The 14,731-nt window shown below is 46.0% G+C and overlaps 1 protein-coding gene across 1 annotated transcript; it reads right to left on the bottom strand.

The window, feature by feature from the left end:
• Positions 1–9,503: 9,503 nt before the first annotated feature.
• Positions 9,504–11,475, bottom strand: LOC100941054 (annexin A5-like). Its single transcript, XM_012808341.1, is given in 4 exon segments — positions 9,504–10,290; positions 10,292–10,351; positions 10,353–10,441; positions 11,419–11,475. Coding segments are annotated over 4 exon segments (993 nt in total).
• Between the last annotated feature and the right edge of the window lie 3,256 nt (positions 11,476–14,731).

The raw sequence follows: 14,731 nt of genomic DNA, 5'->3' as shown, positions 1-14,731 counted from the left end.
TATTGGGCTGAGGGACAGGCAAAGTAAAGGAGCCCATTATAGAGGAGCAGAAGGGCTCTGCTCCAGGGCCACCAGCTCACCTCACCCATTCACATGTCGCTCCACAATCACCAGAGCTCCCCTAGGGAGAAGAACAGGGGTCACTGCCTTGAGGACTGAAACCCAATGGTAACCACCACACACTAGAGAGAAATGAATGTCATGAAACAGATATCCTGCTCCAACAGACAAGCCAACAAGAAGATGCCCCCAAATGGAATGAACTGAGCAAAAAGTGAGATCTTGTGAAATTAGCCTCATGGGTACTCTCAGCAAAGAGTCACAGATTAGTCCCAGGACCCCCAGGACAGCAAAATCTCAGAATTCTGGGGTCCCTGATATGTTTGCATGTAACCTATGCACATCCCCCCACATTCTCTGAATCATCCCTAGGTTACTTGTGTAATAATATCTAGTAAAATGCAAATACTATGTAAATAGTTGTTAGACTGTACTTTCATTTGTATTATTTTTTTCTTATTTGTATTTTTTTTATTGTTGTATCATTGTTCTTTATTGGTTTTTTTTTTTCCCAAATATTTTCAACCCATGGCTGGTTGAATCTGTGGATGCGGAGCCCCAGAATTATTCAGGGGCCAACTTTCCCCCCAGGCCCCCCCCCCACACACACGATGGCAGGAGTCCTGATCCCTCTGGGGAGCCTACACTGTGCTTAACAACCCCTCCCACCCTCACTGTGCCAGTGTGCACAGAACCCAAATTCCCTCTTGTGCCATGGGGTCTACTTTCTGGGGTGGTGCACCTCTGTGCCCTACAAGATGGTACTCCCACTGCTCAGAAGGAGCTGAGCACCCTCCCTTATACTGTCCCATTCCTCTGTACCTTTTAAGGGAAAGAAAGACTTAAACATGAATCTTCCTAACTCACTACACATTTCCTCTTCCCTCTTGACCTTTCCCCAGTGTGTCTCTGTCTCCAACGCCCCACTGAGACTGCTGTGGTGAGACAGTGCTGATCACAGGGGCTCAGACCTGGAGCTGGGCTGGTGACTATGCACTCTCTCCTGGCCCTCCTGTGTCCTCCTCTCACTGCTGCTGCCCAGGCTCTGGGGCTAGACCCCGTCCCCACCCAGCTCCAAAGTGCTGCCCTGCCCCAGCTCCTCCAGCCTGCGCTCTCCCAGCTTTCTCCTTGCCTCTTTCCTTGGGGACTTTAAACTTCATCCATAGTCCAGCTCTGCACCGCAGCCCACCCTCCTGAACTCCGCACTCAGCATCACTAGCCGGGCATCCAGTAAATAACACAGCATGTGCACAGGGGAACCCCAGTCTCCCCGCTCCCCTCACACTGAGTGGCACTCAGCTGCATAGCCTGATGTGCTGGATCATCCTCGCCTTTCCCCTTTCCCTTCCCTTTATAGCCCAGGCCACCACCGCCCTGCCCCTGGGCTGTCACAGTCGGTAGTCTCCAAACTCTTCTCCATGGTTTCTATGAAAGAAAGGTTTGTGTCTCCCCCCAGATTTACATGTCAAAGCCCAAACCCTAAGGGTGGTGGCCTCAGGAGCCCGGGCCTTTGGGAGGTGATAAGGTCAAAGGGTGGAGCCCTCATGATGGGATTAGTGCCCTTGTACAAAGGAGCCCAGAAAACTGCCTCACCCCTCCACCACATGAGGACATAGTGGAAATCTCTGTCTGTGGACCAGGAAACCAGTCCTCACCAGACACTGGATGTGCCATGCCCTGACCTTGGACTTCCAGCCTCCAGGATGGTGAGATGTTTCAGCTGTCTAAGCCACTCAGTCTATGGTAGACCTTCTCCCCACCCCCTTACGTGTTTAGCACAGCTCACCTCTCTGTCCTTTACCTGGGTTTTCAGTCCCCATGTCTATCCACACCTGATGACACTTGCCCATGCAGGAATGTCAGCCCCATGAGGACAGGCTCTTCATCGCACTTATTCCTGCAGCCTTGGGGCCTGTCTTTAGAGAGCATGAGGAAGGAGGTGGAGGTGGAGGTTGGTTTATGCACCTTTTGTTGGCTTAATTATGTTTGTTCCATTCTATTTAAATTTTAAAAAACTTTTTATTTCCTGATCATTTTAGACTAGCAGAAGATTGCGGAACATACCCCGAGTCTCTGTAACCCCTCTGTCACCTTCCCCTCTAGTCACGCCTTACACACACCCTCCCGTGCCAACTTCACAACAAACACTGTTTGCACCCCTGATTCCTAGATGAGGAAAATGAGATGCACTGGGGCTGAATAACGAGCCTAAGTTCACACACTCGGTAAGTAAAACAGTTTAAGATTTGGACCTAGACCTCTGAGTTTGGGAACTTGCGTTTTCAACTACAATTCTGTACTTTTTATCAATTACATAAGAGAAAAAATAGAGACATTAAAATTGGGAGAGAATGGAAAAACGTAGTCATCATGTGAAGATGGAATGATTGTATATATGGAAGGCCCAGTATAATTCCTAACAAATCATTACATCCAATAAGAGAGTTCAGTATGTCCACCAGGTGAAAAATCCGCAGATGCAAACCAAGCCCGTCTACACATCAACTAGAAAACGTAAAGGGGGGAGATACCATTTACACTAAGAATGAAATTGTGCAATATCAACAAGAAATGTATAAAACCTACAAGAAAAAACCCAAAACTTTACTTAAAGGCAAACGAGTGTTCCTGAATATAAGGACACACACACATACATCCTAATGAAGAATCAATATTATGAAGGTGCTGCTTCTCCTCCAACTAAATATGTAAATTCTGCAGAATACCAATCAAAATCTCAACATGATTTTACCCCAATATTTATTTTAGTTTGAAAAAGTCGAACCTAAAAAAGTTGGAAGAATTTCACAGTGAACACCACATGGACTCTGCTATTAACATTTTATCATATTTGCCTTGTTGTAAGCTATTTATCCATTTCTCTACCCACCTATCAATCCATCTTCGGTGCCTACTAAAGCTCCGGGCGTCAGCACACCTCCACCCTCAACACTTCTTGTACATACCATGAACAAAAGCCAGTATTAATTTACAGTGTTTTATGGAAAATTTACATACAACTAAGTGCACAAATCGTAAGTAAATATTTCATAAGATCTGAGATGGATATGCCTGGGTGACACAAGTCAATGGCAGGTATGAGACGCTGATATGAGCCCAGAAGCTTCCCCATCCTCCTGTCAATCCATCCCTATCTCTCCCGTCAGGCTACAATGTTTCTGATTTTTCTTCCACCATCAGTCAGTTTGGCCTCTTAAAAGTTTTTCCAAATGGAACTGGACCGTCTGTGTTCTTTTGTGTCTGATTTCTTTCACTCAACATAATTCTTTTAAGATTCAGCCAAGCAGTTGCAGGTATCAGTAATCTGACCCTTTTCTGTTCCCGTGTAATGCTCTAGTGTATAAAGAACCCCTGTTTGATTACCTGTTCAACTGCTGATGAATACCTGAGCTATTTCTCAACCAGTTCTTAAATGAAATGTGGCAAGCGAATTCTAGAATAGGTATGGGAAGAAAAAAGTACAACAAAGGCCAGGCAGACATGTCTGTAAGGGGGACTCCATGGATGTGAAGCGTATGAAAAGTACAAAAGCATATTTTACAGCCATGATAGTTAAAAGAGAAGATTTTGACATAGAAAATGCAAATAAATCAACTGAATGGAGTTTAAAAGTCCAGAAACAGATTGATACATATAAAAGAAACGTGTTTAAATAAAAGTGGGCATTTTAACAGCCCTTACTATTGATTAGACACTGAAAAAAAAAAGAAGAAAAGGAAGAGGAGGGAAGGAAGGAAATACAGAGAATGAGAGAGGCTTCCCTTAGGGACGTGTAAAACCCAGAAGCCATAGATAGAAAAACTAATGTAACCACACAATGCTTAAAGCCATCTTTACAATGAAAAACGGAGAAATTAAAAAGACAAGTGATAGGATGGGAAGGGAGGGGAGGGGGGAGGCTTGATAGAAGGAGGGTGAACGGCAGGACCACACCTACAGAGCATATTGCAAGGGTACAAGTCAAATCTACCAAGTAGAGAACAGAAATGTCTTAACACAATAATTAAGTAAATGAGGCAAAAATTATATTAACTAGTTTGATGCAAGCACATCAAATTGTATAAAAATAACACATCGTGCCCCACATATGCATAAATGTATTCATGATCTATGTGTATATGACTCAATAAAAAAAAGACAAGTGATAGATTAGAAAGAAAGCAGTATGTCCCTAGCTATTTTACAAACTTTTACACATCAATAAATATAACTCCTAGAAAACAGCGCATGAAATGAGCGAATGTCACAGAAAAGACGAAACACGAATGCCTTTCAATGATCAATCTCACTCATAACTAATGAATGTCGAATAAAAGGTCATCAATCAGTAAAGAAACGTACAAAAATTGAAACTAAACACGACTAGCGAGAGTTTGGAGCACTCTCACACGTTTTGTTGGAGGGAGGATAAGCAGGTGAAGCCGGCCTGGGAATGGGGGTGTCTTTTGCCCTTTTCACTGATGCTTGTCGATATCCACAAAAATACAGAAACACAAACATGGTGGTATTGAAAATAACGAAAATGTTCGTCAAGAGGAACATGGTTACATAAAATTTGATAAACTCATGCTACAGAACGTTATTCAGCTCTTCAAAACTAATGAGGGAGAGGTTCAGACCACCATGGAAAACAATCCTGAGCTACGTTTTTACAAAGAGAATCATGAACTGCCCTGCACTGTGTGATCCCACGCGTGTGGAAATGACCCGTGTCCATGCACCTGTACTGACTGATGCAGAGGAAATGTCATCAAAGAAGTAGATTTTTATTTTATTTTCTTTCTATTGCATGGATCTTTTCAATGAGACTGTATTATTTGTCTGATAAAATGTGGTTTCTTTGTTACTTTTTAAAGAGTGGGGGAAAAGTTGAAGAATACCTATAACTTACCTTTCTATGACTCTCGAACTTAAAAATTACATATTATTCAGACCATTTATGTTACGATTAAATCCTCGGTCATGTTACAGCTAAATCCTCATTCATCGTCCTAACTTGCAGTCATGGAGCAGCCAACAGGAGTGTTAGGCAAGTCCTATCTGATGCCACCGTGACCCTGCAGAGGGGGTGGGTATTGTAGCCATTTGATAGAGGAGGAATGTGGGCTCGGGGACGTGACACAACTACCCAAAGCCTGATGACAGCACAGCAGGCATTGAAGCTGTCATCACAGACACCAAGGATGCCTTCATACCACGTCCAGGCAGGAGCTGAAATCCACAGGTGCATTCAGTGGCTGGGCTTGCCCTTGGGTATTTTAAGGTCACTTGGCCAAGGGATGTCAATTGGGACACCACCATCTTTATATACGTACACATACATGCACACATGCGTGTATACAGATTTATTGCTAGAATCCCATATTCTCTCGGCCATCATGTTGAGTGAAATAGGCCACAGGCAATAACGTGAAGAATGATAAGGCATGCTCACATTGTCATTTCCCACTCAGCACGTGATGCCCTGAGGTTTTCAACCTGTGGGCAGGCGATGCGGGATGGGATGACCCCTTGGATGAACTGGACCAAGTATTCTTCCAGCCCTCCCTTCCCCACCGTTCTGTGCAGGAGCATATGTCTGGTGTTATTAAAACAGTATGTCTGATGCAGGTCCACCGGCAGTCACCCTGTTCTCTGGGCAGCTGTGTGCTTCTCCCTGCCTGCTTTGCCTTCAGTAATCAGACCGAGTACTGCACCCCACCCAGCACTGTCCTTTCTCAGGTGCTAGGGCACCTACCTGCACTGCCTCCTTCCTCCCTGTCTGCGGCTCTTTCTGCCTTTCCTGGCCCACTCCCCCCGGGAAAAGCTACTTTCCTGCTTACACACCCATGCCGGATAGTGGCTTTCAGGAGTCCCTACTGTGTAATATATAATACTACGTATGCGCTTGAAACCTTCCACAGACAAACCCAGGAAATTCTGGTGCTGATGAGTAACCATGAAATCCAGAGGAAGCAAATACCTGGGGCAGGTGAGCCTTTTGGCCCCCAGTACCATCCACTCTGTCTTCTAACACCTGCCATTGATGATTCGGGTGTTGTACAGGTCAAGTGACCATGCACAGAGCAAAATGTCATCAAATTCCTCCCAGGCCATGGCTCTCTGTGTATCGTGAACTCCAACACAGAAATTGTTAGGAATCTTTCTTGGACATCCATTTTCACAGGATTCTAGGGCCTAGTCTATTCATAGCAGTCCTGCATCAGCAAGGAATACATCCCAACTGGATGCACACATTCCTCCCTGAGTTTGAAATTTACGCTGGTGCCTGACAGATGCCTGTCAGAGGACTTCCTTCAGTTCTAGTCAGTTAGGGGTACCAATGCGTCACCCAAGACAGAGAGATAGAGAAAGTGCTATTGCTCCAACTTATTTTAGGAAGAGCAGAGGACATTTATACAGAAGAGCTGTTCTCTGTAGCAGGGAGCCGTGTGAGAGCACAGGGAACCACGAGTGAGAAGGTGACGCTTGCAGGTGTGTACATGTTTGGGGCCCAGTGGACTTGCCGCAGCCCTCTTAGCAGGAGGAGCTGCGTGCCAGCAGAGGGCGCCCTCCCCTGCCTACACCTGTTGAGAGCTGAGCCTTTCTCTGAACAGGCTGGACAGACAATGCAAGGTCTTCTGTACTGAGGTGTACTTGGGCCAGCCCAGGATTACTCAGCCTACAGAGGCCCACACTGACCCCTGCTGCTGTGAGCTCTCCTCCTTAGCAATAAAAGATAAGTCCCCAGCAGGGCTTTCTGTATGTGAAGATCTCTGCAGGCGCCTGTTCTGGTCTGGCCATCGGACAGTCCTTATGAAAGAATGATATGTTCCCACAGTTCTGGAACTGGAAACACCTTGTGTCTCCCACCCTTAGATGGAACAAAAGATTTCCCTTCTTGGCTCTTTCATGGTGGATTCACACACACATGGTTTCTGTCTAAATGTGCTGAAAACAATTAGCTCATCCCTTCAGGGCCCTGGCTGTCAGGACGTGCCCTTACAAGCCCAGAATCCAGCTGCCTTTCTTCTCCAGTTACAACCCGACTTAGAGGACAATCTATTCTATTTCAAACTGCCTTTGGGCACAAAACAATGGGGATCCTCAATTCAGTGTTTGCTGAGCTTTGCTCAGAGGGACTCATTTTTATTAAGCCCTACTGGGAATATAGGAGCAGAAGCTAAGAAGAGAAGAAACGCTGTTACCTATAATTTGGGTTTGGTCCTGAACATTCGCTTTCCTATTTTTGTGCCCTCTTAATCCAGGCCAGACCTTAGGTATTTCTTTCTTCATTCATGCAGTTAAAAAAACATTTTTCTCTATATTCACCTTTTTTTGTAGGTTTCCGATTCCTAGACTCTCTTTTTCGTAACAGAGTCAACTTTCTCCCCACCCTATCCAATTATTCTCTGACTTATTCCTGCAAGAGCACATCAACTCTCACCAAATGGTGGCCATTTCCTGTCTGGAATACTCTAGACACACACATACCGCCCCCCCCACACCACATACGTAGCAGACATGCACACCACACCACACACACACCACACACACAGAGCACACATGTACACACATACCGCATACATACACCACACATGACATACATACACACAAACCACATAATACCTGTACCACACATGTAAACACATACACACACCCCATGGTAAACTAAAATAAAATCCTAAGCTCCTCACTGACTGAACAGATTCCCCTCTTGGCCAAGAGGACCCTAGAGTAACCTTAAACCTGAACTCTCAGCCCTGACAGGACAGGAGGCCAGACACGCCTCATTGTACCCCCTCCCATGTGAACTCTTTGCTGGGAGGAGAGTTCACAGCAGCAGGGGTTAGAAGCCATACGCTTATTTCTTTAAGGGCTAAATAGATACAATCTCGAGGTTTCCGCACTACAACTAACCAGCATTCTTTCCTGATAAGAGCCCACCTATCATGGAGTGGTTTCCACCAGTCTGCTGAAGATGCCCAGAGAGGGTGTCTCTGTCCTTGCTTCACCTTTTAACACCAGAGAGCAGCCATCCTCTGAACATGGACCCCACAAAGGGGCATAGCTCATTAAATACATATATTTGTCCATCTGCTCAGCATAAAGTCCTGTCCCCACTGTTTGTTCCTCAATGCACATGTTCCTGGCTTCTGGCCAGGGCTCTGCCCCCCATAGGCTGAAATCTTTTATGAGAAATAAAGCTCTCCTGTCCAGAGTTATGGAGCTTGTTGTTCAGTTAACAGCGCACACGCCCTCCACACACACACACACACACACACACACATGCACACTCATGCCTCTAGGCTTCTCCAGCAGTCCATTGGCCTCACACAGATTCCAGCATAGTCATCATAGTACTGTTTAGGGTGGGGGTGGGGATCTCCACTCAGTCCATCCAAGAGCCCACAGAAAAACAGACAGGTCATTTTGTCAGATCTGAAAGCAGAAGCCGCCGCCTTAAAAATATAGGTGTAAGTATGAGGAAAACAGAGTGACTGATTTTAAGCCAAATATGGGTGTGGAAATCCAAGGCCAAGGGTCACTCCTGGCATAGCCTCCCATAACGCCTTTAGCCGGCAGCCCTGTGTTTACCGAACACGTCAGGGCATCTGTCATTGGCTGTGAAAAAGACTAAACAAACCACATAATTCTGGATGATGATGGTGCATTCAACATAAATGATGGTTGGTGTTTTAAGTCACCAGATCCTGGAGTTTGTTGTGCAGCAGTACTGAGGCCTGGGCTTTCCCGAGAGGTCCTATCTTCCCGTTTCAACAGTGCATTTTCTCTCAGTCCAATCCCACCCCCTCCTTTGGCCATGAGGCACTGCATGATCACAGAGCCTAAAACAAGATGAGCTGGTTTATACATACACTCGGGAGGCTCAAAAGCATGGCCACGGAAACACCTGCTACTGTAAGAAGCATAAATAATCACAGCATCATATAACTACCAATTTAATTCATTTTTTTTTCAGGGAGAAGGAATTTTTATTTCTCATCAATCATTTGAATACAACCCCCATCATTTTGCAGGTTTAGTTTAGTAACAAACTTGACTAGTAACACTTTCAGGAGTTCACAATTTCAAAGCTAAGGCTCTGATTCAGGTAAAACGGTGATCAATGTAATCTAAGGGAAGCTTTTAAAAAGGCTAAAAGCAATCTGATCTCTTAAAGGAAAATATGAACAACCCATGCATTGGACTTAGTCACGTTAAGTACACTAAGTACAGCAGCCAAAGAGATAGTAAGATCTTAACCACAGCTCAGAAGGAAGCAGCGCTATGTCCCCTACAGCAGGTGTGTCGTCATCAGCACACAGTGTGAGTGAGGCAATGTGCTGAGCACTGGTGTAGAGGAAGTGCAGCTGGACATGCTGGAGGGAGGCAGTAGGGCTGTGCAGGCGCTGAGCAGGGAGCAGTGCCCTGGGGGCACCTCAGTCACCTTCTGCACCACAGAGCAGCTGGAGGGCTTTCGTATAGTCCTCAGGTGTATCACTCTCAATCATGGAATAAAGAGAGGTGGCAAAACTCTTCCAAAACTCCTTTCTAATGTTAAACAGATCAGTCTCACTCCTGGACATCACGACTCTGATGAGTGTGTGATCATCTGTCCCAGCTCCCTCCAGAGCATAGTAGAAGGTCTCAGCAAGGTAGGCAGGAATACTTCGAATAGATTTCACAACAGCAAGAAGTAGTTGCTCCAAATTGCCAGAAGTCTCCCGGTCAATAGTTTTCTCAATGTGAAATCCTGATCTAGTCATGTATTTGTCAAACACCCTTCTCAGATGAGACACACTACGTGTTCCCAGGATGGTGATAAGCTTTTCTTCATCTGTCCCCCATTTAGGTTCTCCAGCCCGAAACAGAGCCTGAGCATCTTGTTCAACTTGAGTTTCATCAACTCTGGCATCAGGGTCTCTGTTAGCCTGAAGGAGAACCACCAACATCCTCTGGTAGAAACCTGAAGAGTCGCCAGCCACGTCATCCTCCAGGCTCGGGCCATATTCTTCTTCACAGACTGGTTTTATGCCTCTTAGCTCTTCAGGTGTCCTTGAAGCAGTAATTTCTGCCAGGACTTTGTCATTGGTCCCAGCTCCCTTAAGGGCGTGCTTCAGTTCATAGGCGCGTAAAGCTGAGAGGGGTTTCATCAGAGCCACAATTAATTTTTCAGATTGTCCGGTTAATTCTGATTTCAGGTCATCCAAAAGCTCCCTGCCAAAGAGTTTTAAAAGCCACCGAGATGGTCTGGCGCTGAGCGTGACTCCGAACTGTCAACAGTCGGGATGCCCAGGCCTTTCATGGCCTTCTGAAGAGTTTCTGCATCGGTCCGCTCATCAAATCCAGGGAAGCCACTCACGGTGCCTTTGGGAACCTGTTCCGTGGAGACTTGTGAGGTCAGGGGAAGGCAATACAGGACTAGACGACGGGGTGACTCAAGTGCCCTGAACCTCCCGCAGGGTGGCAAAGCACAGGGAAAGGCAGGGATGCGGGCGGAGAAGGACCTTAATTCACATTTTAAAATAATCTTCCTAAGGAGATTTTTAAAATAACGTGTAACATAACGTTACTAACATATTATTATATTATGATAATGTCCTACATGTTGATGGTTAAAATAGACAATAATGACATTTAACATGGAAGCTTCCCCTGAAGGTCCTGGTTGAAAACAATATTAGTCCACCAACTGTGACAGGAAATAAATGTAGAGTATGGGGATTGCGTTAAAGCCAAATGAAACACGGTATCTCATATCTGTTCATCTCTAATGCCTATGTCAGTCTCAGGAGTGAGCACCTATTTCGTTGAACAAGGCATTTTATCAGCTCTCAGGAGTGAGCACCTATTTAGCTGAACAGGGTGTTTTGTCAGCTCTCAGGAGTGCGTTGCTGTCTGGTTGAACGAGGCATTTTATCCAGTTAGTAGTCCTTACACGCAAAAGTAAGAAGACAACAGACAGGGAGCACATAGCAGCCACCGTGATTAAGGTGGTGGAATTCCACAGACGCTTCTCCCTGGCAGGTGTGTGGACCTGCTGTAAGTGACATTGAATAATGGCAGCATGACAGTGAAAGAAAAATACATAAAATTAAGGGAGAGGTCCATTGTCCTTACTTAGATTCTCAGTTCTACCTGCAGAAACCCAGCACTGAAGTTGCTTGGGACTATCTCCAGCAACTTCCCAGAACTCATGGAAGATCAGATTCCAGGGTGGCTGGCAGGGATGACTTGTCAAGCTGTGCAGTTAAAGACACACAACCCCCCAGTGGGTAACGGTCCACACTTTCCATGGCGACCTGGCCCTCTGTGTGTTCCCGTAACATGGAAGCTGGCAGGGGGCTGCTTCACCATCATCACCATGTATCTGAGCTGCTGCTCTCCAGGTGATTCCAGATATTTCCGCATTCTCAGAACCCCGGCATAGCCTTGCTGCTGAAGAAAGAATTTTTCTCCAGAGACTTTATTTTCCAAAGAAGGCCCCAACAATATGTTCCCAGTCCACAGCACTTGTGCTCAGTGACGCCCGGACCCTCTGATCACTCACCCCAGTGGAAGGTAGCAGAATGAATGCTCTTCCACACACGGGTGTGGTTCTTAGAGTGGGTCTGGCAGCCTTCATCTCCTGCTTCTTGGATGCCAAGCACCATGAAAGAAATAAGACTGTCCTGAGACTGCCATCCTGTGGGCAGTTTGGGGCTCCACGGAGAGGCCCTGAGGAATAGTAAGGAGCAGCCTCCAGATGTGGGGGCAAAGGAGCTGGCTGGGAAGGGGATCTGCGGGCCCTCCAGGTGGAGCAGAGAGGAACCATCCCAGATAAGCCCTTGCTAAGTTCCAGGTCCACTAACTCATGAGTTTGAAGCCACTTAAGTGTTGAGGTTGCTTGTTACCCACCGAGAGATAACTGAAACAGGTTCCAGTGTGTGGTCCAGACTTTGCCCACTCCCAGCCTTCTGTGAAGACCACTGCCTGATAACCTGGGGGCTCCATGTCTTCTAAGAGCCGCGGACAGACAGCAGGCCTGTGATGCTTATTAAAGAAACACTCAGTGTCTGAGCCATGGGCTGGGCACAGGTGCTGCCTTGAGGATCAGGACTCCTGTGACACATATCTCCTTATTTTATAATTAGGATGACCCTGCTTTATAAACCAAAGACCCAGGCATATGGCTTGACAATTATAAATTCAGTTAGGACAAAAGGAAGCTGAGTATTTTTTTTTTTTTTTGTAGTTTTTGGCCGCGGCTGGGTTTGAACCTGCCACCTCCAGCATATGGGGCCGGCACCCTACTCCTTTGAGCCACAGGCACCACCCAGAAGCTGACTATTTTAAATCAGAAAATTAAATCCCAGAAAATACAGAAATGGTGGTGATTGTGCTTAATACCTGTCTTGTTTTACGAATCAACTTTAGACAACTTATATACCCTCCCTAACCCTCATTTTTCTAATCTTTCCAGTAACAATAAAAGCACCATCTCCTTCACAGATTGGTGATATTAAATGAAATAATTCACATAGACTCATTGGTAATTATTATTTTTGCAATTGCCATCTCCTGATATCCTTCTCATGGTGCCTTAAATCTATGAAGTGTCCCACAAATACGGTTTTATGGTAGACAGAAATGTTCATTGGACTTGTGGCCTATATAGCTTTTCTATTGCTCTGTAGTAAATTACCATAAACTTAATGGCACCAAATAATGCATCCTTTATTATCTCACAGTTCTGTAGGTCAGAAGTCCAGGTGGGCTCAGCTGGGATTTCTACTTAGGGTCTCATAAGGCTGAGCGGGGCTCAGAGGAAGAGTCTGCTTCCAAGCTTGCTAGACTTGAGGGCAGAATTCAGTTCCTTTCGTATGTCCTTATTTCCTGGCTGCCAGTTAGGGCCCCTCTCAGCTCCTATAAGCCCTTGACATTCCTTGCTTCATGTCTCTCTCCATCTTCAAACCCAGTAATGGTACATTGAATACTTTTCATACTTGGAATCCCTCTGACTTCCTCTTCCGCTACGTACCAGTCAGATAAAACTTTGCTTTTAAATGGGTCATTTGACTACGTTAGGCACACCCAGATCATGTCTCTATCTTAACACCAACTGCTCAGCAATCCTAATCACACAATCTTAACTCCTTTTCCGTAATATCACTTAAGCTAACTGTGGAAGCAGCACTGAGGCAGAGGTCGTGAGGGCCACCGTACAAGTCTATGCACCCCAGCACAAACACTGGACCCCTGATTCATGTGCCTCTCATCTGAAAAATACATTTAGCACCCCCCCCCAAAGATTTCCAATGACCTCATCCCATTATCACACCAGTCGAAGTCCAAATCTCACCAAAATCTAAAACCATCACCTACTCATCTAAATCAGAAACAGATGAAGCTCCTCAGCTGCTGCCTTACACACAGCCCCAGGCCCACTTTCTCTCCTCCTGTGGATGCGAAACTACAGAGACAAGGGAGGTCTTTTCTCAATATCCACAATGTGCCCAGGAGAGAGGATAGCAGCTACAGACGTCCAGTCCCAAAGCAGGGAAACCGGAGACAATAAACAACCAAACGCCCAGATGAATAATAAAACACAAATATAGCCCAGCAAGGGGGAAGGAGAGGAGGAAGAGGGCAGGGGGGAGGGCGACAGGCAGGATCTCACCGAATGTGCACCACGTAGGGTATCCAGCACGCCACCCGGGTGAAGGGCTCAACTACAACTTGAACTTTGCTTGAAAAATGAAAACAATGTTCCCTAAAACTTTGTGCCCTTACATTAATTTGAAATAAAAAATATGAGAGGAAAAAAAATAATCATCTGTCCAAATCCTTTGGCAAAATGCAGCAGCCCTCCCTTACATTAATTTGAAATTTAAAAAAAGGGAGGGGGGAAAAAGGAGTCGTCTGTCCATATTCTCCATATCCTTTGGCACAATGCAGCAGCTCTCAGGCCTGGTAATCTGCGTCGCTCAGCACTGTGGGCTCTCCTGCCCTCTGTAACTCCCGGCTCAGCTCTCTGAGCCACGTTCCCTGTTCACAAAAGGTGAAATGTGTTCACGGCTGAAGGATTTTATGCCATTTTGTACCATCTATATTGCGTTTAGCCCAAGAAGGCAGTATTTCTGCGAATGTAATTTCTTCAAGAAGCTTGTGGGCCTTGAGCGTTTTTCCACTGGGTTTCACTCCATTAGACAAAAAGCTGCACACACAAAATCTTTCTCCAATTAGCCCTTCTTTGTCTTTGGCTTCTGCTGAGGGTGCTGAAGGACAGCAGCGTCAAGCTTCTCAGAGGCCCTCCGAGTTGAGTGAGATCTGTGAGAAGACCCCGGATCTCTGGGTAGGGTCACTGTGTGTGCGGCTGGAAGCTCCAGCCGGCCGAGCTCCCCGGGCCTCAGCCCAGAGCGCGCAGTCACACACGGCATCCCGCGCTTTTAGCTTCCAACTCTGACTTTCAGAATTTCTTGCCATCTGGAGAGGCTGAGAACTTTCAAAATCATCAGGTCCCTGCCCCTTCAACAAATGTTCCTTCAATTTATCTCTTTTCTAGCTCATTGCACTAGAAGCAGTAAGAAGAAACCGAGCATCCTCCACACTCAGCCTGGAAATTTCCTTACCTCTGACTCCAGGCTTATGGCTTACGAGTTCTGCTTTCTACTTAACTGCAGAACAC

Source organism: Otolemur garnettii, unplaced genomic scaffold (genome assembly GCF_000181295.1).
Source record: "Otolemur garnettii isolate 467f Iridium unplaced genomic scaffold, OtoGar3 scaffold00088, whole genome shotgun sequence".
Classification (NCBI taxonomy): Eukaryota; Metazoa; Chordata; class Mammalia; order Primates; family Galagidae; genus Otolemur; species Otolemur garnettii.
This window is presented reverse-complemented; position numbering and strand designations above follow the sequence as displayed.